The sequence below is a fragment of the Manis pentadactyla genome, chromosome 12 (assembly GCF_030020395.1).
Source record: "Manis pentadactyla isolate mManPen7 chromosome 12, mManPen7.hap1, whole genome shotgun sequence".
In the NCBI taxonomy this organism is placed as follows: Eukaryota; Metazoa; Chordata; class Mammalia; order Pholidota; family Manidae; genus Manis; species Manis pentadactyla.
The window spans coordinates 17401152-17424415 of record NC_080030.1 but is presented as its reverse complement, the minus strand read 5'-3'; the positions used below and the strand labels follow the sequence as shown (position 1 = coordinate 17424415).

General features: G+C 53.6%; 2 protein-coding genes across 2 annotated transcripts; one reads left to right on the top strand and one right to left on the bottom strand.

Moving 5' to 3' along the window:
* The first annotated feature begins 315 nt into the window (after positions 1-315).
* Positions 316-2614, top strand: INSL3 (insulin like 3). Its single transcript, XM_036876162.2, has 2 exons — positions 316-883; positions 1758-2614. Exons 1-2 carry the CDS (start codon positions 682-684, stop codon positions 1961-1963), a joined length of 408 nt encoding a protein of 135 aa, XP_036732057.1. The 5' UTR covers positions 316-681; the 3' UTR covers positions 1964-2614.
* A 2188-nt stretch (positions 2615-4802) lies between these two features.
* B3GNT3 (UDP-GlcNAc:betaGal beta-1,3-N-acetylglucosaminyltransferase 3) lies at positions 4803-19857 on the bottom strand. Its single transcript, XM_036876142.2, has 4 exons — positions 19710-19857; positions 9649-9708; positions 7756-8361; positions 4803-6366 (listed from the first exon to the last, which is right to left on the bottom strand). The coding sequence occupies exons 3-4, from the start codon at positions 8320-8322 to the stop codon at positions 5815-5817; spliced, it is 1119 nt and encodes a 372-aa protein (XP_036732037.1). The 5' UTR covers positions 8323-8361; positions 9649-9708; positions 19710-19857; the 3' UTR covers positions 4803-5814.
* Between the last annotated feature and the right edge of the window lie 3407 nt (positions 19858-23264).

Genomic DNA, 23264 nt, shown 5'->3' with positions numbered 1-23264 from the left:
CAAGGAGAAAGAGACCCCCCATTGTTTTGTACTGGTTTCAGTGTTGTGGCTGGATTGGTCTTTGTGGTTTTCACTGCCATTGCAAGATCCCCTTCAACAGCCATCAGGAAACTGGAAAAACTAAGGTTTATTTCTTATAGGACCTGGAAATTTACACGGAGCAGCTGGGGCCACACAGCAAAGTTGCCCAGTAGAGAGCACCCCCACCCACCTGGCCTGCTTTTTTTTTTTTTCTTTTTTTTTCTGGACTGCTTTTATCTGCGTCCAGAGTAGGGGCGTGGGGTTTCCCTGGCTCACTCGTTTTTGGTGACTTTAAAACACAAAGAGTGGGAATTTAAAGCCATGGCCAAATGGCCAGTTACGGACATCGACCAAGATCTCTAAAACAAGGGAGCCTCAGGAAGTGGAGTGCGCCTAGCTCTTTAGCCCTACCCTGGGGTACTGGATTGCCGCCTTTGAAGCGCATGCCTCTCATTTCAAAGCTAAAGGCAGGTCCTTGCACGACAAAAAAGAGAAAACCCAACTGTCAGGGCTTACGTTACACTTGCCCTGACCCCGCCCTTGACCTTCTCTCGGAACCGTCCTGAGGAATGCTCTGTCCCGCTTCCAAGGTCCCCAGCTGGGGCGGGTTGGACGCCTATAAGTGGGGGACTCCGCTGGGGCCAGGCGCCTTCCGCCGCCATGGACCCCCGCCCTCTCACCTGGGCACTGGTGCTGCTGGGTCCGGCCCTGGCGCCCGCGATTCGCCCCGTTATCGGCACCGCGGCCGCCCGGGAAGCCCCCGAGAAGCTGTGCGGCCACCACTTCGTGCGCGCGCTAGTGAGGGTGTGCGGAGGCCCGCGCTGGTCCCCTCAGGAGGGCCGGCCGGCGGCTGGCGGCGACCGTGAGTATTCTTTGGGGTCTCCAGGTGGGGCAGGTGCACGCGGGAGCAGCTGGACAGGTTTCCGAGGCAGGCCGGCGGCTTTGCACGCAGGTACCACCTGCGAGCCGCGCTGGTGTATGCAAATCCGCGGAGGACGCGTCCCCTGCCATGCAGGTAGCAGTGCAGGACAAGGGAGGTTTTGCAAGTTCATGGTCAGATCCTATCTTTCTTTGCAGTTTCACTGTTTGAATCTTCATGATTTCTTGCGTTGATTTTGAGTTTTTCTAAGTTGCAATAAAATAGGATTGTTCTTGATTGTTGACTTTTCTGGTGCCCCTTAAATTGTGTGCCAGAGCCAGTGTTCACTCTCCTCACCCTATTCCTGACGCTGGTACAGAGTATATGAAACAGGTTTGCATGCACGTGTGTCACACGTGTGTGTCCTGCATGTGTGCATCTCTGTGACATGGGTGCAGATGGGTGTGCACATGCACGGAGGGAGTAGAGGGGACTGTGTGCCTGTGTGTGCTTACCCAGGGGTGTGCATGTCCATGGTGCCCACTGCCTGCACGCACATGCCCATGTATGTGTCACATGTCAACCTTGCTGTCTTCTGTTCGTCCGTGGGATGGGTGGCACAGCTGGGGCCTTGAGTGTGGCGAGGGCGGAGAGTGCAAACATCTGGATGGGGGATTAAATCTGCTCTTGGGATACAGTAGGCAGTTCATAAGCATAATGTACCCTTAACATGCATTATCACAATGTGCACGCTTAATGTGCATGATGAGTGTTTGGTGGGATCACTCAGCAGGAAGCAAGCTTGTGTGTGCACACAGTGTGTGTGCGGGGGTCCTCAGGGGGCTTCTGTCCATGGGGGATTCTGCTCTGTTCCCAGGTGAGCTGTTGCTGTGGCTGGAAGACCGACATCTCCTCCACAGGCTGGCAGCCGATGGGGATCCTGAGCTGGTACTTGCCCCACAACTCCTACCCAAGGCCTCTGGCCATCGCCCCCACCGGCGGGCCGCTGTCACCACCCCTGCCCGCCACTGTTGCCTCAGTGGGTGCACCCGCCAGGACCTGCTGATACTCTGTCCCCACTGAACCCTCCTGGGGCATGGCTTCATGGGAGCCTGAGGCCAGAAAGGTCTGGTCTGGTGAGCAGCCGAAGCCACACAGCACTGCAAAGCCCCACATCTGTGGGGACATTGTCGATTACTTTCTGGGATGGGGTTCTCACCATCTTCTCTAGGCCACCTGTCTTCTGTGGGGCCAACTTGGAGGGGGGGGAAACCAGTCCCCAGCACTGGCTCGAAGGATCCTTGGTTTTGTGGAGGTGCCACCGAGGGCCAAATGTCCTCACCTCCAGGAGCCCCAGGTGCCACTGTCCCCACATTTGTGAAACCCCTCTTGTTGTCTCCCTGATAGTAAATAAATAAAACTCCTGCAGAATCCAAAGCAAGTTTTTGCATTTTCTCAAGGCACAAGCTTGGGCCAGCCCTCACATAGGCTTGTCCCCAGGCAACTTGTCGACACTTCCAGGACTTGATGACAATTCAAGAGTCATTACAATACAAAGCAAGGAAACAAAGGCCTAGGGAGATGGTCACTTTGCCAAGGTCAGACAGGGAGGGAATGGCCAGTTGCTGGACTTAGATCCAGGCATCTGTTGAGACCCATGGGATGCCTCAATGCCACTTCATGTCCACTTAACAGTGACACACACCTGAATGTCTGAATGAGTCCCAGTGGACATTTACTGAGCCAACTCTCACCATTCTTCTCCCTTGCATCCTTTTTTCATCTTGAGATGGGGATTGTATGATATGACCTCCCTCATCAAAATGACCAAGCATTTGACTATGTGATCCAGTCACATGTGTTTGAATTTCCTAAGTCTGCTATAACAAATGACTACAAACAGCGAGGATTAAAATAGTAGAACTTTCTTCGCTCACAGTTCTAGAGGCCAGGGTCAGAAGTCAAGGTGTGGCAGGGCTCATTCTTTTTGAAAGGCTCTGAAGAAGCATCTGTTCCATCCCTCTCTCTCGGCTTCTGATGGCTGCTGGCAATCCTTGGCATTCTTCGGTTTGTAGCTGATCACTGCGAGCTCTGCCACCACCTTCTCATCGCCTGGTTTTCCGTGTCTGTGCTCATTATTCTCTCTCCTGAAGAGACTTATTGGATTTTGAGCCTACCAAGATGAGCTCATTTTGATCCCGATTTTCTATCTGCAAAGACCATATTCTAAGGTTCCAGGTGGATGTACACTGTTCAGTCCATTACCACAGGGGAACAGGATTCCCTCCCAAGGGCGATGGGGAACCACAGAAGGTATGTGAACAGGGGCAGAATGGGGTCAGATCTACCTGTTAGAAACCTCTGCAGCCCCTGCCTCATCTAGACCTGCCAACTCTTGCCTGGATGTTGCCTTAGCCTCCTCCTCCCTTCCCAAAAACTCCCATGGCAGCCACAGGGCTTTTAAAACGTGAAAATCAATCATGTAATTGCTTTACTCCAAAGGAGTCATCACCCTCAAAATAACACTCTCTCCTCATCTAGCCCGCAAGTTTCCATGTGTCCAGTACTTGTGATCTCACGTTCCCTCTCTTTCCATGTTCTTTTTACTCACCCAGTCATGGCCTCTTTGCTGCAACTTAAATGCACCAGATCATCCCACCTCAGGGCCTTTGCACATGCTGTGCCTTCTGCCTCAAATGCCTTTCTCCCAGTTCTCCCCAAGGCCATGTCCTCCTCCATCAGGTCCAAAACCCTGACTTCCCAGCTAATGTTCATCCCCATCAGTGTATCCAATTGCCTCATTTTAATACCCCTGAAAGCCCTTACTGCTTCTGATAACTTCCTATTTGATTACTCACAGGTTTGTACTCTCATTATAAGGTAGGTATCTGCCAACTCTTCCCATGGGAGTTGTACAGGACAAAACATGCAGCACATAACAGGTGAGATAATAAATAAAGGGAGAGAAAGGAGGCAGGACAGAGGACAGAAGAGCCATGGTCCTAGTGGGAGGAGAGGAGAGGGTGGGTGGTGGCCAGGACAGGATTCAGAAGCCTTGCCAGAAGCAGGAGGCAAAGGCAGCCCCAGTGTCCCACACAGGAGCAGCCCTACCCTCTGCCAGTCCCTCTTGAGCCTGCCATCAAGCTGGCAGTGAGACTCGGTCTTGGGGGATATTTGAGCTGAGGGTAATGGGAGCCATGGAAGGTTTATGAGCAGGGGTGGGATGATGTCAAATCTGACTGAAAGAAACCCCTGCAACCCCCCCACCCCACATCATCCATGCCATTTATAATTGGTGTAAATTTTCTACTGGAAATGAGACTTTTATTGATGAAGAAATACTCATAAAGTTCTCAAATCCCTCCCCCTCTTGGCAGGTATGGTGGGAAGCCAAGGAAGCCAAGGAAACAGGGTTTATGTTGAGGCTTCAGGAATGTAGAGGAACCACAAGGTGCTTGGATGATTGGGATTGAAACAATGTAGCAATGTATTCCCCCCCAACCCCACCGGGACTCAGGGACTCAGTGGTATGGAACAGCTTGTTAATCATAGTCATGGAAGCCCATTAGTTTATAATACGGTATCCAGGCGACCTTTACAGAAATAGATTAAAATATAACTAGCATCCTGAATACACCTGTAATGACCTAATAGCTCCCACTGCAACAGTTTCTGGGTGCTGACTCCTGCCTTAGCTTTGAAGTAAATGTATGAAAGGCATGGCAAGGCTGTACTCTGGGGCTCAGACCTTTGGAGAGCACTGTCCTCTGAGCCCACCAGTGTGAAATACACCCGCCTTCCAAGACCTCCGAGTGCCGCTTGGTTCCGTCAGCGATCCCGTCCAGGTTTTCCGTAACATTATGAATTAATGTAGACTGATCTGAGTTGAAAACTGTAAATCACTGAAAAAAAAAACAATCTCCAGGTTTTCACCAAACATTTTATTCTCTGAGACCCACCTGCCAGTCCTCCCTCTGCAGAAGTCCTCCCCACCACCACTACAATGCCCACGAAAGTGCCAAGTCCCAGACACCTGTCTGAGGCCGCCAGGGCTGGTGGGCACAGTTCGCTTGGATCTCCCCAACCCAAAAGACACACTGGGGTGGGGGCCAGTCCTAAGTCCCGGGGGCTCAGGGCCACCCAAGGACCTGAATCTTCCTCTCCTCTGGGGTCTGGGTCGGTGTGTGTTCTGGCCTTGAGCCCTGTGAGGACCCCTCTGACCCCAGGGCTGTTCTGTGGATTCTTGGGGAACAGCGGTGTGGGGCGGGGTCCTGCCACAGACCCCAGGAACTCTGAGCTCCCATAGCCTGAGACAGACCGCTTCCAGTTGGAGTGCTTGACAACCACAAGCAGGAGTGGGGGTGCTCCCATTCATGGTCTCCCTGGCTCCTCCCACCATCTGAGGGGGTCTGAGACCTGGAGAGGGGGGTCGAGAACGGAACCCCTCTTTGCCCTGGAAGAAGAATGCTTCTTGCTTCAACTGCATGTGAACCCAGGAGCTCCCAATTGGCCTTGAACTCCACAGGCCAGAGCTCAGCCACCATGAAAGCACTGCCTGTTCACTGCCAGGGAGAGGCTGGCCACTGTCTGGGGGTCCAGCCCATAATCAAGACTGAAGATAGGGATAGGGAGGGACCGTGACTCAAATGGCAGCTGGAAGCCTAGAGGTGCTTCTGCCATTTAGCTGCCATGGAAAGAGATGGTCCCTCAGCAGAGAGTCCAGGAAGATGATGGGACATGAGTTCAAGTACCAGGTGGGTTCTGAGGGGTGTGTATGAGTTCACCTGCCAGACTAGTCACTCATCAAACCCTCCGTAGCACTCCCCTCTGCCCAGCCCACTTAGGACAAGGTCTCAGCTTTCCGGGAGGAAGATACAGGCCCTTTCGAGGGAGATGGAGACAGGAGCCTAGAGGCTGGCGACCCTGACACAACCTCAGTACATCTGTGTCTGCTTGCCACAGATGAGCTTGGGCTTGTTCAGTGCATCCCACATGAGCAGCATCTCATATGGCAAGAAGCGGTGCACTAGCAGCAGCTCCCGGTAGAAGCAGGGGTCAAAGGTGGATAGGTGTGGTGAGGGGGCCCAAATACCCGCCGTACGGATCCCACTGTGTGAGGCAGGCCTCAGGCCTTCCTGCTTCAGGCACATGCCCAGGAAGACATCGTCGATGGGGAAGAGGTCCAGGGTGTGGGCAGCCCGGCGGAGGGCAGCGGCCGTGAAGCGGGACAGCAGGAAGCCACCGCCCCCGCAGTAGGGTGGGTAGTGCTTCTGCCGTGTCACCACCTCTGGCACATAGTACTTGCTCCAGGGAACCCTGATGGGGCCCACATTGAGGATCAGCTGCCCCACAAAGAGGTGGTGGTCAGGGTTGTGGCCCTGCAGGTAGGACACCATGTTGTCTGTGTGTGCAAAGACGTCATCATCCCCATTGAGCACAAAACTGGCATTGGTGCACCGAGTCTCCTGCCACTGTAGAAAGAGCACCTGCAGGAGGAGAGGACGGGGTGCATGGGCTGGAGGGCTGGGGCAATCAGCCTTGGGTCCCTGTTGGTCGTCCCAGCCTAGCAAGCCCAGGCAAGGGTGTGTCCCCAGGCCACCTTGCATTTCAGCCCCCACCCTACCCAGTGTAGGGTGACGTCAACAACCAACTACTTCTCTCTGTGCCTCAGTTTCCAACTTTCCAGACAGGCCTCGTCATAGGACCTGTCTCTAGGAGTGCTGGGGATCCACAGGCAATGCTCTGTATAGCACAAGGACGTGCTTGAAAATTGTCACAACAGTTACATTTATTGCTATTCCTTCTGAGTCTGCCTGGCTGAGCGCTGCTGTTAAATAAATACTCATGTTGATTGTTATTTATCTACCATCCCTACCAGACTCTGGGCTCTCCCTGGGGAGGCCGTGTCTCTCCATCTCTCCCCAGCACCCAGTGTGGGGTCAGTACTTCACAGGTGCTAGATTCCTGTCTGTCAAGTTGTTGTCTGCCACATGCTTTTGCATTTTGCATTAAGAACACGGCATGTTGAGAGGTTCTGGTCCTCTACCAGCCTTGGCTTTGGGTTCCTCCGTAGTAACTTTTGCTGCATGCCGGATGCCTCGAATCTCTCATGTGACCTCAGGAGGGCTGGGTGGTCTTCAACTCCATTACAGACGAGGCTTTCCAGAGCAAGTGCCTTGAGCAAGGTCACACAACAGAGAACTAGAGACGTGAGGTCTTGAACCCAGACCTGTGCCTACCTACTACGAGCAGGACCTGCCCTGGGCCCCATCAACTTGTGTCTCTACTGTTCGCTCTACCCCTGCCAACCTGGGTGGGACCCTGGGGCCACGCCACCAATTCCTCATCTGCACCTGAGCAGGATTCTATTTCCCATGGGTTCTTGACCACCAAAAAGATCTTTATTAAGCACCTACTGCATAGAGCTGGGCCTCATGGGGAGATAAGACCAGAATAAACAAGATGTGTTCTGTCCGGTGTCCCAGGCCCACCTCCTGCCAGGGTTATTTGAGTACCTGGAACCACTCCAGGTGCCTTATAAACATCACCTCATGTAATCCTCCCAAAAGGCCTCAGAGGTGGATGGGTCCAATTAATATCCCATTTTCCTGAAGGGGAAACTGAGGCACAGAGAGGTAAATGATCTTCAAGGGCAAACAGAAAGTAAGAAACAGAGCCTGGATTTGAATTCAGGTCATCAGGCTCTGGAAGCCCTTTTTTTTTTTGTCTCCTCCAGAGGAACACTTCAGACCATGAGGACAGTGGAGGGGGTGTTGATAGGAACCCCTGTTCCCCGGGTCCCTCAGACACCGGTGGTGGCAATCTGGGCAGGAAGGATAGGTGGCCCTAGATCAGGCGAGCCCCAGCCATCCCACCTGCTTGAGCGTGAGATTGAAGAAGGAATCGTGGAAATCCCACTGCAGGATGTCCCCGTGCCTCTGCGCCTCTATCTCCAGCAGCCGGTTGACCTTGCGGGCCTCCAGTGGGTTGGGGGCCGTGCCCACCAGGAAAAGACGGCGCAGCGGGAAGCCCTGCACCTGGCGCTCGTGGCCCCACGTGCGTCGCACCACCTCCCGGCGCTCGTAATTGCTGGGTGAGGACTTAATCACCAGCAGCAGGAAGACTGGCTGCGTGCACTTGTCCAGGGGTGCATCCTGCAGCAGCTGGAAGTCACGACAGTGTTTGTACAGCAGGAAGTTGCGCACATGCTCCGGCTGACCCATGAAGTTCGGCAGGGTGGCCACAGAGGTGTTGGCCTGGCAGGGGGCGGCTTGGGGGCTGGAGGGCGGAGAGTCCCAGGTCAGAGCCATAGGGGTGCCTGGTGACTCCCTCAGTCCTGGGCTGGTGGGGGGTGACACGTGCAGATGGAAGAGAAGAAAGATTAAGGTGCCCAGGGCTGCAGCCAGGCCCACCTCTGTCCGCAGGGACCAGAAGCACCTCATCCCGGTCAGCTGGGATTTGAGATTGGTCTTAAGAGACCCCTGCAGAGAAAACACTTATCACCTGGGTGGGCTAAGCACTCTCCATGAGCTGCTGTGGACCCCAACACCTGGCACAGGGGTAGAGCTGCTCCGAGCTCACTCCCACCTCTTCCTCCCCCTAGCGCTGCACCTTCTCCAGCACCCCCAACCCATGCTGGCTCCTTTTTTTTTAACAGAGAAAATGGGGTCATGAAGATTCCAAGGTGAGGCCCCCAGAATCACTGTGCCAGAATCCACCCCACCCACCCCATCCAACCTGGCCCTCCTCATGTCCTTGCCTCGGAGATAGCCCAGAAGCCTTCCTGACAGAGGCAGAGAAGCCCCTTTAACCAGCTGGGAGCTGCTGGAGTCCTTCCTGCTTCCCTTTTTATTTGTCCTCCCAGGAAGCTCTGAGCTCCTGGGATTCTGATACAACCACCCAGTCTTCTTGGGCCATGTCCGGAGCATGGCCCCTGGCTTTTCACAGACCCCTCAGAACTAGCATGTCTCAAGCAAAGCTATCTTCCTTGGCAAACTCCTAGTCCTCCTTCAGAACTCATCCAAAATGATCCATTCTCTGGGAAGCCCTCTTTGACCCTTCAGAAAGAGTCCTGCTTCCCTGTTTGGCACCTCTAGCCCTGTCTTTCCCTCCAGGCAAATCCTGATCCCAGGGTGGAATTTGTATCTGGCTTTGTCTTCCCAAAACTGGGGGCTTCTTAAAAGTCCTAACATTGCCCAGCATGAGGCAGACACATGGGGGAAGCAGGGAGTGTTTGAATGAATGAATTTATGAATAAAAGTAAATTCATTAAGGTTCTCTCTGGCAAACTCTTATTCATCCTTCAAAACCCCAGCTCTAATGTCCCTTCCTGCTAGAAGCTCTCCCTCCCCATATCCAGGCACAGCCCTTGGTCTCTCTTTCTGATTCCTTTCCCAGGATACCCTGGACTCTGTCAATGTCCGTTTGACTGGAAAAGTGATGTCTGCACTGTTTTCCAGCCCTAAATTTGAGGATTTATTTTTAGTGCAGCATGAAATTGCTGAATTAGACTCAGGGCAGGACTCACCCATTCTGCACTTATTGGCTCAACCCAGAGAGGTGCAGGCTTTGGAGCCCAACTCCTGGATTTAAATCCTGACTCCATCACTGCCTGGCTGCGCGCCCTCCATACCCTGGGCCATGGTTTCCTCCGCTATAAAGAGGGCATCTGAGCAACCCCCCAACTCTCAGGCATGAAGGGAACTGCCAGCACTTTGTGAGCATTCAACAACCACTTGTTGAATGAATATATGAACCCCAGCACTTACCTCAGGCTGCCTCAGGATGTCTGTGCTGGTCTGGGGTCTCCTCGTTCTCCCCACTGGCACCTGGAACAGTGTAGGGGAGTCAGTGGGTTCTGGCAGGTCCCTCCAGTATCAAGGGGCCCCACCCAGCTATTGCCTGGGAACAAGGAAAGAGTGACTTCCATTTCCATCTACAACTGCAAATCAGTGCTGGAGCTTGGGACAGGGCCTCCCTGTGGGGTCCATGAGGCCGTTTCCCCAACATGTCGTCACTGTCTCTGCACACCACCTGGCCCAGGTGCCTCCAGCCAGAGTCTCCCAGAAACTGGCTCAGATCTCACCCCACAAGTTCTGTTGCATGACCTTGAGAAAGAAGCTGATGTCTCTGAGCTGCCATGTAAAAGAGCAGGGTTAGGGATGAGGGGTGGGGGAATTCACCCTATGTAAGGGTGTTATAGGGGATTTTAGCCTCAAACACGGGGCACAGTCCTGCCTCAGGACCTCCGCATAGGCTGTTCCCTCAGGCTGTCATGCTCTTCCCTAGATTTGCCACAGCTCCCTCCCGTCCTTCTTTCTTGTCTTTGCTCAGATGTTCCCTTCTTAGGGGGTGTGCTCAGGGCACATTGTCTCACTGGCAGCCCTGATCCCCCAAACACTGCTCTACTTTCTCCCACAGCACTTTTCACCATCTAAAATACACAACAAAACATTTTAAATGTATAGTTTCTTGTCTCTCTCCCCCAACCAGAACAGAAGCTCCATGTACCCTGTCTTCCTCCCCATTTTCCCCCAGACTGTAGAACTGTGCTTGAGGCATAGTAGGAGTAGGTGCTCAAAAAACATGTTAAATGATGAATGAATGTATGAACACTGGGTTACCACAACATCTGAAAAAAATATTGACTCTCAGAATGGATTTATATGTTTATTCATTCAAGCCAATATTTACTGTGTTTCTCCTCTGTACCAAGCACCTCCTTTGGCTGGAGACACAATGTCGAGTAGGCATGAGGTACTGAAAAGTCTCTGCTACTATGGAACCCGCACTCTCAAGGGGGACAAACGCCAAATAAAAACCTCAGTGAAATGTACGAGGTGACAAAAGCCACAGGAGGAAATGGGGTCTGGTGGCGGGATTGGGTTTTGAGGTCTAGAGGACATGGAAGCTGGAAGGTGAATGACACAGAGGAGCCAGCATAGCTGAGGTCTGGTGGGCAGGCCCAGGGGAAGAAACAGCAGGGGCAAAGGTCCTGTGGTGGGAGTGAGCTGGTGGACCCTGAGCAGCTGCAGGACCCTCAGGGTGGCACACACCTGCCTTGTTGCTGTTCCATCCCCAGCTTGGCGGCTGCCAGCCATGAGGGTTTGGCTTTCTGGAGGGCAGGTCTGGGAGGCCCGAAATGACTAATACTCTTAGATAAGACTATGATCTGACAAATGTAAGGCAAGGATGAACTGAACCTTAGAAGGACATATTCCCCGAGCTAAAGAGAGGGCCGAGTCCAGGGTGGACGACGAGAAATAAATGCTCTTGGGCAAACTGGCACTCCCTGAGCTCCAAGGCTGGAAAAAATCCTCATGAGCTGCAGTAGAAAGATCACATCACCAAACAGGAAATCAGACTGGAGACGCCACAATGTGCAGGAGACCCACAGAGGCTGGAAGACAACCGGTGTCTGGGAACCAAATCCTGGGCAAGAGATGTTCTCATTAAGGCCCGGTGAAAATGTATAGGGTGATTCACCTGCGCCCCAACCATATTTAGAGTCTAACTCAGGGGTTCTCAATCTGGGGTGATTCTGCCCCCAGGGCACAGTTGGCAATGTCTGGAGACATTTTTGCTGTCCTGATCTGGGCAGTGTGGAGGTGTGGGACTGCTAATGGCATCGAGTGGGTGGAAGTCAGGCATGTTGCTTAAATTCACACCCTACAGGGCACAGGAAGGCACTAAGAGGGGGCCACAAATGGCACAGAGGATGACCCAGCCCCAAATGTCAACATGATCGAGGTTGAGGGATCCTGACCTAAACCAACATGGAAACTGGAACAGAGACCTCAAAGGGGGCAAAGTCAGAAGAGAATGACAAGGGGAACAAAGAAGCTTGATAGAGGTTTAATAAATTGATCATGGGGCGTACTGACAAGATTGTTGTTTATCTATGTATTATTTACGTATTTATTACACATTTGTTAATATTTATTACACATGGGCCAACGACCAGTTCCCCAGGAACGTGTTTTCAAAGTTTCAAACAAGGGCTCCGGTACAAAGGACGGTAACCTCAGCAAATATGAGTATTTACAATTCAGCCAAACCTGGGCAATGGAAAGAGGAAAGGCATGGGAAGAGAGAAAAGCAATTAAATAGCTCTCATGACTGGGATCAGGGTGTCAGGGCAAAATAGGACCTCTTGGGCTGGCCATATGATTTTAATTAAGTGAATGCCTATTCTTTTCTTTGCATTTTTCTTTGTTTATTTGTAAGAACGCTTTGCAGATGGAACACTTGCCCTTTGTTGGCTATCTGCATTCCCAACTCTTTCTCCGCAGATCCATGGGGAGATCCACCCTCCAAGGCTCCATGAAGTTCCTGATTGGGGTCTGACAGCTCAAATCAGGGGTGGGGGAGGGAAGCTCACCTCCTCTGTTCCCTATACTAGACCCCTGTTAATGCATCCAAGCCCCCTTTCCCTTTTCTGTCTACTAAGGACCCTGCTGACTCATGGCCCCTTAAAACCTCAAACAGGAAATACTGTCATCCTTACAACATCCCACACTAGAAGGAGGAAGAGGAACCTTCAGGCCTCCCTTTCAGCAAGGCGGAGAGGGCTGAGGATTCACTGGTCCAGTAAACCCTGTCTGGGTGCGTCTGTGGGCTCCACCCCAAGCAGTTGCCAACCTGTCCTGGTGGGTCTTTCTCTCTAAAGGGACTGGGACCCCACACCTGCTGTGGGAAATGCTGGGCCTTCAGGGCTTGGCTGTGCCAGGGAGGGGATGTCTCTTGATATTACTTCCTCCAAGCAACAGAGCAGCAACTCTGGGTGAGGCTGGGTGCTTGATGAGAAGCTCCTCTCAGGCCCGGGTTCAACTCCCTGACCCCCACCCAAGATCCTGCTGTCCCTTCTCTCCAGTTCTCACCATTCAATGCAATGATTAGATTTGCTGAAGCCCAAACAGCTGCTCACTTTGAAGTCCGTGGGTCTGAGTAACTCTAGGGGAGTCACCACCTCCATTTCATAGATGGGGAACTGGAGCCCCAGGTGGTCCAGTGGGTGCCCTGCATTACCCTAGAAACCCCTGCTGTCTTCAGGTCCTTCCACCCTGAAAGGGTCTCAGCAATTTTCATCCCAAGTATACATAAGAAAAACCATTCATTCATTCAACAAATAGGTTCTGGGGAACAGGAGAGCCTCGACCCTGGGCCTGGCCTCGCCTCCAAGAAGCTCCCAGTCTGGGGGAGACAAATCTTGACACCTGTGGAAATGGGGCTGGGAGAGAAGAAGGGACCAGGACATTGCAGCTGAGGCTCTGGAGAATGCATAGGAGTTCACCAAGGGGCGTTCAGGTGGAGGAAAGAGCAAACACGAGAGCATGGTGCGGGAAAGAAAACAAGCGTCATCAAGGAATTATGGGTAATGTGTTTCGTTGAAAAGCAGAATCTGGAGAACAGGAGGATTTCTGAGGATAGGGGATGAAGGCAGACTGTGAATGCCAGGCTGAGAAGTGGGGCTGCACCTGGGAACGAGGAGCCCCACAGGGTGTGGCAGCCGGGAGCTGAGAGGTCAGACTCAGTGTGGAACGGCCCCTTCTGCCCCAAGGTGACCTTGGCTAGTCCCTTCATCCTTGGGGTCTGTTCTGTCACCAGACACTGGAGTGCTGAGACACCACCCCAGCCCCCGCCCCCAGCACGCAATGGGGTCACTTACAATTGTGTATCAAAGGGCCTGCCTGGCTGGGTGGGGACGACCTCAGTGACCTTGGCTCACCATCCTGGTTCTTTGGTGCCTCTCAAATCCCCATTTACAGGGGACATTGAGCCTCAGTGTAAACCAAGATTGGAACCCAGGACCCCAAGGAGTAGAGTTTGTCCACCCCATCCCTCTATTGATTTGGAGTTGCTGGGAGATTCCCTGCCTGGACCCCAGAGCCTTCCAGAACCTGTCACAGGGAGCCATGTGCTAAACAGCTGTCAATAGAGAACCTGGGACCCAGGTAGGCCAACAGTCTGCTGCTGGGCCACGCCAGGGGCAGACCGGTGTGTGCCTCTATGAATGTGCATGAGAGCAATCCTTTTACCTATTGCATCGACCCATGGGCCGCAGAGTATTTACTGAACACCTACTGTATGCAGGGTGCCAGGGAGGCAGCCGTGACCAAGCCAGCCCCTCCCTTATGATAGTAATACATGAAGAAGTGATTAGTTTGGTTGCAACTGGGATAAAGGCTGTTGAAGAAGAGGGGCCCACAGTGTAGGCAGAGGGACCTGACCAGACTAGGGATCTCCTGAAGGATGATGGGGATCACCTGGGGCAGAGTCCTGGAGAGCCCTAGGCAGAGGGCACAGCAAGTGCAAAGGCCCTGAGGTGAACACAGGTTTAGGGTGTTGATGGGAGAGGGAGGAGGCCAGCTGTGGCTGGTGCAGGGGGAGGGGAGGTTGCTGACATGGTCAGGGTGTGTGTGTGAGGGGGGTTTCCAGACCATGAAGAATTTATGTTACATGTGAAGAGAAATGGGGAACCACGGAGGGTGGGTGGGCAGGGCAGGGACAAGATGGATGCATGTTTTTAAGAAGTCCCCTGCAGCTGCTCAGGCAGGGGAAAAAGAATCAGGGCAGGAGTGGAGGCAGGGCAGCAAACAGGCAGAAGAATTTGGGGGCATGGACAGGGGCTGGCTGACAGAGTACAAAGAGGTGCGTGGGCTCAGGAAATATGATGAACAGAGTTAAAGCCTGGCTGTGGGGATAGAAAAGGGAGGACCAGGGACAACAGAATGTGAAAAGCCTGTGAGCCTTTCACAAGGGGACATTATGGGGCAGTGGGTGACCCGGGTATGATGTCCGGTGACAGTCTTTGGGACATGTTGGCATGCAAACCAGGAAGGCCCAATAGCTCTATGATGGATGGCCACATCCGTGTACTGCTTGCACATGGCAGGGCTTCCTGGGTGCCCCTCCCTGCAAAATGGGACATAGTGCCACCGTGGAAAGAGTCACCATCAGTGACATCTGGACTGATTCTCAGGGATCTTTGCCCAGCCCCCCACCGCCAGACCAACCAGTCCTTCTTGGGACTGTTTGCCCTCCACGCACTGGTGGGATTTCACCATGACCCAGAGCCTGCTTCCTCCAGTGCACACAGAAAAGACAGTTTTCTTTGGCCAAGACCCAAGTGCCTTCCCCTGGGGTGTGGCTGCCTGGTGTGGGGCTTTGAGTCGGCTCCCATTTTCCCTGCCCCCGACAACCTCTGCCCATCTGCTCCAGCCTCAACAACCTCCTCATAGCTCCTTGCAGCTCTACCACAGGACCTTTGCACCTGCTCTTCCCACCACCTGGGATCCCTGCTCCTTGCCCTGGTTCTTTTTAGTCTTCAGACTCAGCCCAATGTCACCTCCTTAGAGGGACCCCAACTGGCCCGCTAAAATACCCTGCCCCGGCTCTGCTCTTCTCCTCAAAACTCACCACCATTGCACATGGGAAATCCACTCACTTCTTTCCTGTCCATCTCTCCAGCTAGGCTGGAGCCCCAGAGGTGGGGTGGGGCTGTATCCTAAGTGACACCCACTGGTGTTTGCTGCACAAGGGGAAAACGCTAACGAAGACCCACATACTGGCCATTTCCTCCTGCCTCACTTCAGCCCAAGCCCTCTGCAGGCAACAGCGGCCGCCATCCCCTGCCTGGGGTCCTGCGGCCTTGGAGGATGTGGGCCATTCAGTCACGACAAATCAACAAGCGCCTGCGTGGAGCCCAGGGGACAGAACCGAGAGACACTGAATATTCCCAACTCTAAATATTCCTAATGCTCTAAATAGCCAAATATCCACAGCCCTGAAATATTCACAATGCTTTAAAGAGCAAGCATCAAATGTCTGCGGAGGAACTGAATATTAATGACCTAATTATATAGTAGGTATCCAGTATTTATAAGATACAAAATAGTTGGAAGGCAGCAATTAATAATTGCAAGGGATACTCATGATGCAAGAGTGAATATTATCACAACGAATATGAACGAGCCATTAGTGAGCCCTGAGCTGCCAATACACAAGTCACTGAATATTCATAATTCACTGCATATACATGGCACTAAATATTAATGATTTATTGAACATTCATGAAACACCAGATGTACAGGAGGGGCTGACCACTCAGCAGAATTAATTTGGGGCCCCTATTAGAGACAGAAATCCGGCTCCACATCCTCTGCCTATATCCTCAGGTAGCAGCCAATGACTGGCAAAGCCCACCACATGTGGCTCCAGGCACCTCTGTTCTTGCTGTCCCCTGGAAGGCTGGGAAGGCAGAGGGGCTGAGACACGAAGGGGCATGAGAACGTCATGCAGCCCAGGTGGCAAGGCCCCACCTGCTGACCCCTCAGGGCCGAGACCTGCCCCCCAGGTTGCCCTGCACCACGGGGAACCTACCTGTCACTGAGGTGATGGCCTTCAGCACATCAAGGCGGTTCTCCGCAGGATGCTCCCACTTGCCAGATAAGGAAACTGAGTCCGGGAATGGGTGAGTCCTGGATCCTTCTCAGGCCAGTCAGACACAACCATCGATGCCCCTCCCTACTCCAGATCCAGCGACCCATGGACCTGGGTACCCACCACTGGCCTAGTCGCCAGGGCTCAGTTTCAGAATCAGGAAAGTGAGGGCTCAGTTGCCTTTTGCCCAGCCACTGAGGGACCAAGAGCTGATGCCCTTGAAGCACCCACGGTGGCCCTCAGAAAGGACATCGTGACCTGGCTACCAAGCATCCTTGGACCCCGGGCAGGGAGCCAGGCCCCACTGGGCCTCTGCATTTTCATCTGCAAAGCTAGATGGTGTCAGCTGCCAACTCATGATTCCCCTCTGGCACGTGCTGACCATCAGTACTGTGGACTCGATTCCTTCCGCACAACCCTCAGCTGGGATTTGCCTGGGGTCATGGAATATTCCGGAGCTGCCAAAAGGCAAGGTGAGAGGTTTTGGGGACAGGAGAACCCCCCATTTGTGTGTGTAACAGTGTGAGTCCTGGGAAGGCTGGGGGACCAAGCAGTGGCCTTTCCTCCAAAGCACACACTTACACAGAGCAAAAGCGACAACACTAAAGCAGCAGCAGCGGCCACTCCAGCTCGCACACTTGTGGCTGCTCTGAGCAAGCACCAAGCACCTAGTGTGGGTCACACCCCGGTCTAGGGATGGGCACACAGCCAAGATGACCAGGAGAAAGCCCTGTGTTCATGGAGCTGAATTACTAGCAGAGGACACGGAAGTGGTGAACAAGACCATTTTACAGAGAAGAGAAAGTTCCAGGCTTAAAGAGACACAGGGTGTGAGTTGGGGTCCTGGCTCCTGAGAGTATGATTCCCTGAGTTGGGAATATTCTCGCTGAGCCTTCTGGGGAAGGGGGTAGTTTCCAGTTCTCTGGACGGCGAGGTGGGCACAGAGAGGGTGCCCACCTACCAGAGGTCACACAGCCAATGGAGACTGAGGAGGGTTGCTGGAATTTGAACCCTGACATGCTGGCCCTCAAGGTGATCCCTCCCAGGTTCATACCAGCTTGGCCTTCCAGTAATGATGGGCTGGTCTCTTTTAACAAGAAGCATGAGTTGCTTGGTAAACAGAGAAAAAAGCAGCAGCAGCCCAGGGGAGATAATTCTTTAGAAAGGCTCGTATGGCCAGCCTCTGCTTTAGTAACAGCATGCGTGCGAGTGGATTTGGTGCAAACATACCCCCAACATCACTGAACCCCTGGCTGTGGCAGAAGGGGTAAGGGTACCATGAGATACACCCTTTAAACCCTAGAATTTTCTGTTTCAAGACTCCAGGGCGTGTCACAGGTGATTCACTCGCTGACCTGTCCCTCCCCTACCTCTGCCCAGGGTACCTGGAACAGGTCCAGGAAAGAATCTGAGGCTGGACAGAGGTCCCGGATTAAACACCAGCCCTGCCCCAGCTGAGCCCCAGGAGCATCCCAGGCCCTTTCCCATGATCCAGGGCTGATGGGGACTTAGATGTCATGGGCCCCTCCTTTCAGGGCCTCCTGGAAGACCCCCACACCTTCAGGCTGGTCGGGGTCTTACTCCTGGCCTTGTACTTAGGGTCTGGCAGTCTTCACAACATTATTTCTGTCATGATAAATGATAAATGTCACTAATGAGAGCACAATGAACCTCATAATCAGGATTAGAGTTAACATGCCTTGTCTGCACATGGTCTTTTCCACCATCTACTCGTTGACACTCCATACCTACATTGGGAGGTGGGGCACTGTGAGCCTCATTTTTATGGATAGGGAAACTGAGGAACAGTTTGAGGTCAAGGAACTCATTCAAGGAAGGCCAAGTGTGAGCCCAGTCCCTTCCTTTAACCATGGCCTGGTGTGGCTTCCTTTAGTTTATTAGTAGTGAGCTCCCCATCATGGAGGGCAATCAAATCCAGGTCAGGCTCCCATCAAGAGAAGGGACCACAGTGGGCATCCTCCCTGCCTCACAGGGGAGGTGGAGCAAGTCACTAGCCCATGCTCGGGCCTCAGTCACTAGTGCAGGAAGAGAAGTTGCCCAGTGACACATTACCTTGACCAGGGTCCCTGGGCCTAGCTGGCTTGTCTCAATCCTCTGGGCTCTGGCCCTGAGCATAGAAATTCAAAGATCCCTTCTTGGTCCCTCACACTCAGAGTACGTGGCAGAAATCACCACCAGCTGGGGATGAGGGCGAGGAGATGGACGGGTGTCCAGGCTGGGCTGGGCTGGGCAAACAATCTGCTCACCTAGGCCAGGTGGGGGCCCAGCTGACTGACACACCTGTTTTCCGGCCTCCTCAGCTCTGCCTGGCATGGTGGCTGCCTCAGGAACCGACAGGGGCAGCTGGGGGGATGCTGTGGTCCCAAATCCAGGCAGTTCCCCTTGGGCCCTGAATCCCAGATGTGGACAACAGGAGACCCTGGCCAGAGGTAGGGGGAGGCCTCAGTTTCCCCATCTGAAAAGTGGCCATGAAGAAAAGAAATCTCACCGAGAGAGAATGTTGATTGGAACCTGGAAAGGTGGTTAAGGATCTAAAAATAATAGCAATAGAGTTACGGTGATGGCTGACATTCCATGGACACCCACTGGGTGGCTAGAGCACTTATGGACCCATTTCAGTATGCCACGAGTCCTATTTGACACACAGGGAAACTGAGGTTCAGAGACCTAAAGTCACTTCCAAGAGATTCCCTAGCGGCCAGAAGTGCTCCTGGTCCTGAAAGCTTCCGCAGGCCGAGCACCTCAGGCATCCTCTTCGAAGGTGGATCGTTGTCTTACCTCGCAGAGAGGAAACTGAGGCATGTCCAGAGACCAGGGGCATCCTGCCCAAGCCACACAACCGGGCTGAGCAGCGAGGGGCCTGCACCCCAGGGAGGTCGGCTGAGTTCCCCAGACTGGAACTTGGCCCTGCTTCTGGCGGGGATGCGGGTCAGCAGTAGCTGCCTCAAGACACAGTAGTAACTCAACTCAGGAAACTCGGTGCTGTTCCAGCCCAGGCCCTGCCAATCAGTGCGCTAACAACCTCAGCAAGAGTGACATTACCGGCCGAGCGCACAGAAAGCCCTCCATTGCCGGGTTCTGAGCCAGCCCTCTCCTGGGAGGAGGGGGGAAGGAGGGGCTGGGGTCCAGGGCGGCCTTACTGTGTCCATTTGCTGCAGTGGAGGCATGCCCGAGCCCCAGCCAGCCTTGGAAACACTGACTACTATTATTGAGGATGGGTGGGAGCGATGGGTTTATAGAGATTTGGACCTCCAGATATCTTTAGGGTAAATGCAGTGGAGACCCGGCCCCCTCTGCTGAAGCCCCGATTCCCCCCTGCTAACCTACACGGGGCTCCGACAGATCCTCAGGGGCCCCCAACACTCACCGCAGGGTACACTCCGGCCTCCGACCCCTTCTCCGGGCTCCTCCCGACTCCCGGCAGGAGGAAGTTCCACCTGGGCGCCCGCCCCCGCCCCTGCCGGCTACCTCCCGCGCTTTCCTCGCAGCTGCATCTGGTTTCCAGGTGGGGCAGGCGGTCGAAGTCCCACCCCACCCCCAACACACCCCACCCGCGCTGGCCCCTCCCTTCTTCCCTTCTCCGCCCCCATCGCTTCCCCTTTCTGGGTGGCTCCTGGTAACACTGTCCTGCTCTAGCCTCTCCTGCCCCTCCTGCTCTTCTGGGGCCCCAACCCCACCTGGGTCGGTCCAGAGCAAGCAGTGAGCTCCCCGCGGTTGGAGGTATGCAAGCATAGCCTTCCCAGCCCCTGGCACAGGGCAACCCCGCACAGGGCTGGTCAAACATGTGTTGCATGGACAAGTGATTTAAAGGGGTAGAGGGCAGGGAGTCAGGTGGCACCTGCAGGGGGCTGGAAGATTCCAGAACCCTTAAACCTATCCAGAGCCCACAGAAGTCCGTATGCTGACGGCCGGCATGCAGGAAGTGGCAGGATGAATCAGAAGATTCTTGGGGTGGGGTATTGGTGAAAATTTGAACCCCCTTGTGCTGACCTCTGAGTCTCTAGTAGTTTCTAGTCTTGACACGTTGGAGTAGGGAAGCTCTGGGATGGGAGAGATGCAGGTCCACAGGGGTGAGCCAGGCGGCCATTTGAGTCACCCCTACCCAGCTTCCTCCCGCATTCCTGTCTCTTCCAGGGGAGGAAACTGGTTGTACCTCAGTTTCCCTGCCTGGAAAATGGAGGAGCTAAGTCTTGACTCCTTGAGTGGGGAGAGGTTTAGGTCACAAGGGCATGATCTACACTGCCAGTAGGAAGGGCGATTACATCAAATGTCACTGCATCAAATGAGGATGCTTTGGAACTGCGGTGGCTCTGGCATGCACACTTTGGCTTCAAAAAACGCTTGGATTTTGGAGTCCATCGAGGACATTTCTCCCCCTTGTGGGGCATCAGCAACCTAACTTCTTTTTCCCTGCCCATTCTATGGAGCCCTGTGGGTTTCCGGAGTTCATAGGCCCCTTTAAGGAGGGGGAGTCAACCTTCTGAATGACTTCCTGCCAGTGGCCCTGCCCTTTCCTTCCACACTGAGAAACTGGCCCCTTCCTGCTTGTGGCCCTGGAAACTTGCTCTGGGCCCTAATCTGAAGTCAGATTAGGACTGGGAGCAAATTGAGCATTGGAGGCAACGGGGCTTGGCACATGGAGCTCTCCTTACCACGGGAACCCGAGGCCCGCCGGGTCGGATGTTCGAGGCAAGGAGATCCACACACGCACCCTCCACAGTGGCTCCAAAATCTTCCAGGTGGATTCTGGTTCTGGAACGCTCATGTTCAAACGGGGACAAGACTTATTGTATGACCCAGCAATTCCACTGCTAGCTATCTACCCAACAGAATCGAAAATAGATGTTCAGACAAATCCTGTATGCGTATGTTCACAGCAGCGCTATTCACCATAGCCAAAGAGTGGAACAAAATGTGGTGTACATGTACAATGGAATATTACCCAGTCACGAAAATGAATGAAGCCCTGACGCATGCCACAGAGTTGATGAACCTTGAAAATATGTTGAGTGAAAGAAGCCAGACACATAAAAAAGGCCACCTGTTGTATGATTCCATGTATATGAAACGCCCAGAACAGGCACATCCATAGAGACAGAAGCAGATCAGTGGGTGCCGGGGGCTGGGGGAGGAGGAAGGTGGTGTGTGATGGGCACGGGATTTCCTTTTCAGGGTGATGGGAATGTTCTGGAACTAGACAGAGTGGTGGTTGTCCAACATTGTGAGTGTGCTACATGCCACTGAGCTGTTCACTTTAAATGTTCCTCTGTGATGTGAATTTCACCCATGAGGCCACTCATCAAATGCGGGTACCTCTGGCAAGTGGTTCTTAATTGCTTTGTGCCCCCAGACGAGGCTTTGGGGCCTCCCAGGCACAGGAGACGAGGGCATCATAAACCCCCAAATGACACCCTGCCTGTCCAGGGATGGCCAATTACATGGGTGTCCCACCCTTCCTCCTGGGCTCACCCTCACAAAGTAGGTATGGGTCACACCAGCTCCGGGAGGCTGGGCAGTTAGGGCGCCACACCCAGGAAATGCCTTCTGTGTTTTAAAGGGCACCCAATTTCACTTACATCCGAAAGAAAAAGTGCCTCCATGTCAGGAAGTGGTGGCAAACATCCTGTCCCCTCATGCAGTGGCCCATCCCGTGGAGATAGCACCCCAGCTGCTCAGCTGGGGACCAGCAAAGGGACCACCTTGCAGGGACCAAGGCCACTGAAAGTGCACACACACGCACATGCACAGACTTGGAATGCAGGGGACACTCCCACAGGATTGGACACTTGATTCTGGTTCCTTTATGGGGCCCATGAGCTCAGGGAACCAACCACAGGGCCCCATAGGGTGGCTGTGAACTAGACCTTGCAGCTGGGGAGCTAAACCTCAAGGAGGATGGTCCATCTCAACAGGTTACAAAGTCTTAGAGCTGTTCCTGTTCCGGGCAGGACAGTGTGTGTGCTGGAGCCCTCATGGTCTGAAATGCCATTCATTTTTCTGACTTCTTCATGTGTGCAATCACTCTTCACATGGGTGGGCGGTGGTGTGTGGTGTGGCTCGTGCACTGAACTGAGGATGCTCCCCAGACCTTTTCCAACTAGAGAATTTCCCCCCACTTCACAGATAGGGAAACAGAGGCATAGCCAGACCACCCACTACCACCACCACTTCTCTCTTCAGAGGACTGGATGGGACGGTCAGAGAGTGCAGGTCAAATCTTGCTTCTTGCTTCCTGAGCTTAGTCCCTAGGATCCGCACAGCCTCTGGTTAGGCCCCCAGGGCCGCTAGATGTCCACAGGGACCCAGGATGGTCCACCAAGCTCAGACCTGCTCCCCACACAGTATGCACATTACCATACCTGGCCTGGGCCCCACTCAGGCCACCCTTGCTTACCTGGCTCCCCTGCCAGCACTGCTGGCATTTACTCCTTGGTGTGTGGTCTCCCCACAGCCACCCAGTGAGGTGGGCTATGAGATGGAAACTAAGGCCTGAAGAGGTCAAGTCACTTGCTTAAAACTCAGGCATTTTGGCTTCATAACCTCATCTCTACGAAGAGCTTTGTCCTGCTCACAGCTGTGTCTCTGCTGCCTGGCATACCGTAGGGGCTCAATCAATGTGGATTGGCTGCTTTCACACTGAACTCACAACTCACCATGCCTGGGATGCCCAGCCCCACCTTGCAAACTCCTCTTTATACCTCAAAGCCCCATTTATGATGCCCCCTTCTTAGGAAATTTCCTGACATCCCCCTCTGGGTTCCTCTAGTACTTGTCTTTTCCACCAGCCCAACTCTGAGCCCATGGGACTGGTGGTGACTGTGGCGCTGGGGAGTGTCCATGTCTGGCTTTTTCTCTCCTAGGCTAGGCAGGGGTAGGGGTTGGAGGTGGGATGGAATATTAAATCTCTGCCATCCGTCTTCTC

What these genes read in the sequence shown, in the direction of transcription:
- B3GNT3 (XM_036876142.2), bottom strand. Translation starts at nt 8,322, where the DNA reads ATGAGGTGCTTCTGGTCCCTGCGGACAGAGGTGGGCCTGGCTGCAGCC. An exon ending in TCAATCTCACGCTCAAGCAG is followed by an intron (nt 6,367 to 7,755) that starts GTGGGATGGCTG and finishes CTCCTCCTGCAG; the next exon opens with GTGCTCTTTCTACAGTGGCA.
- INSL3 (XM_036876162.2), top strand. Translation starts at nt 682, where the DNA reads ATGGACCCCCGCCCTCTCACCTGGGCACTGGTGCTGCTGGGTCCGGCC. An exon ending in GCCGGCGGCTGGCGGCGACC is followed by an intron (nt 884 to 1,757) that starts GTGAGTATTCTT and finishes CTCTGTTCCCAG; the next exon opens with GTGAGCTGTTGCTGTGGCTG.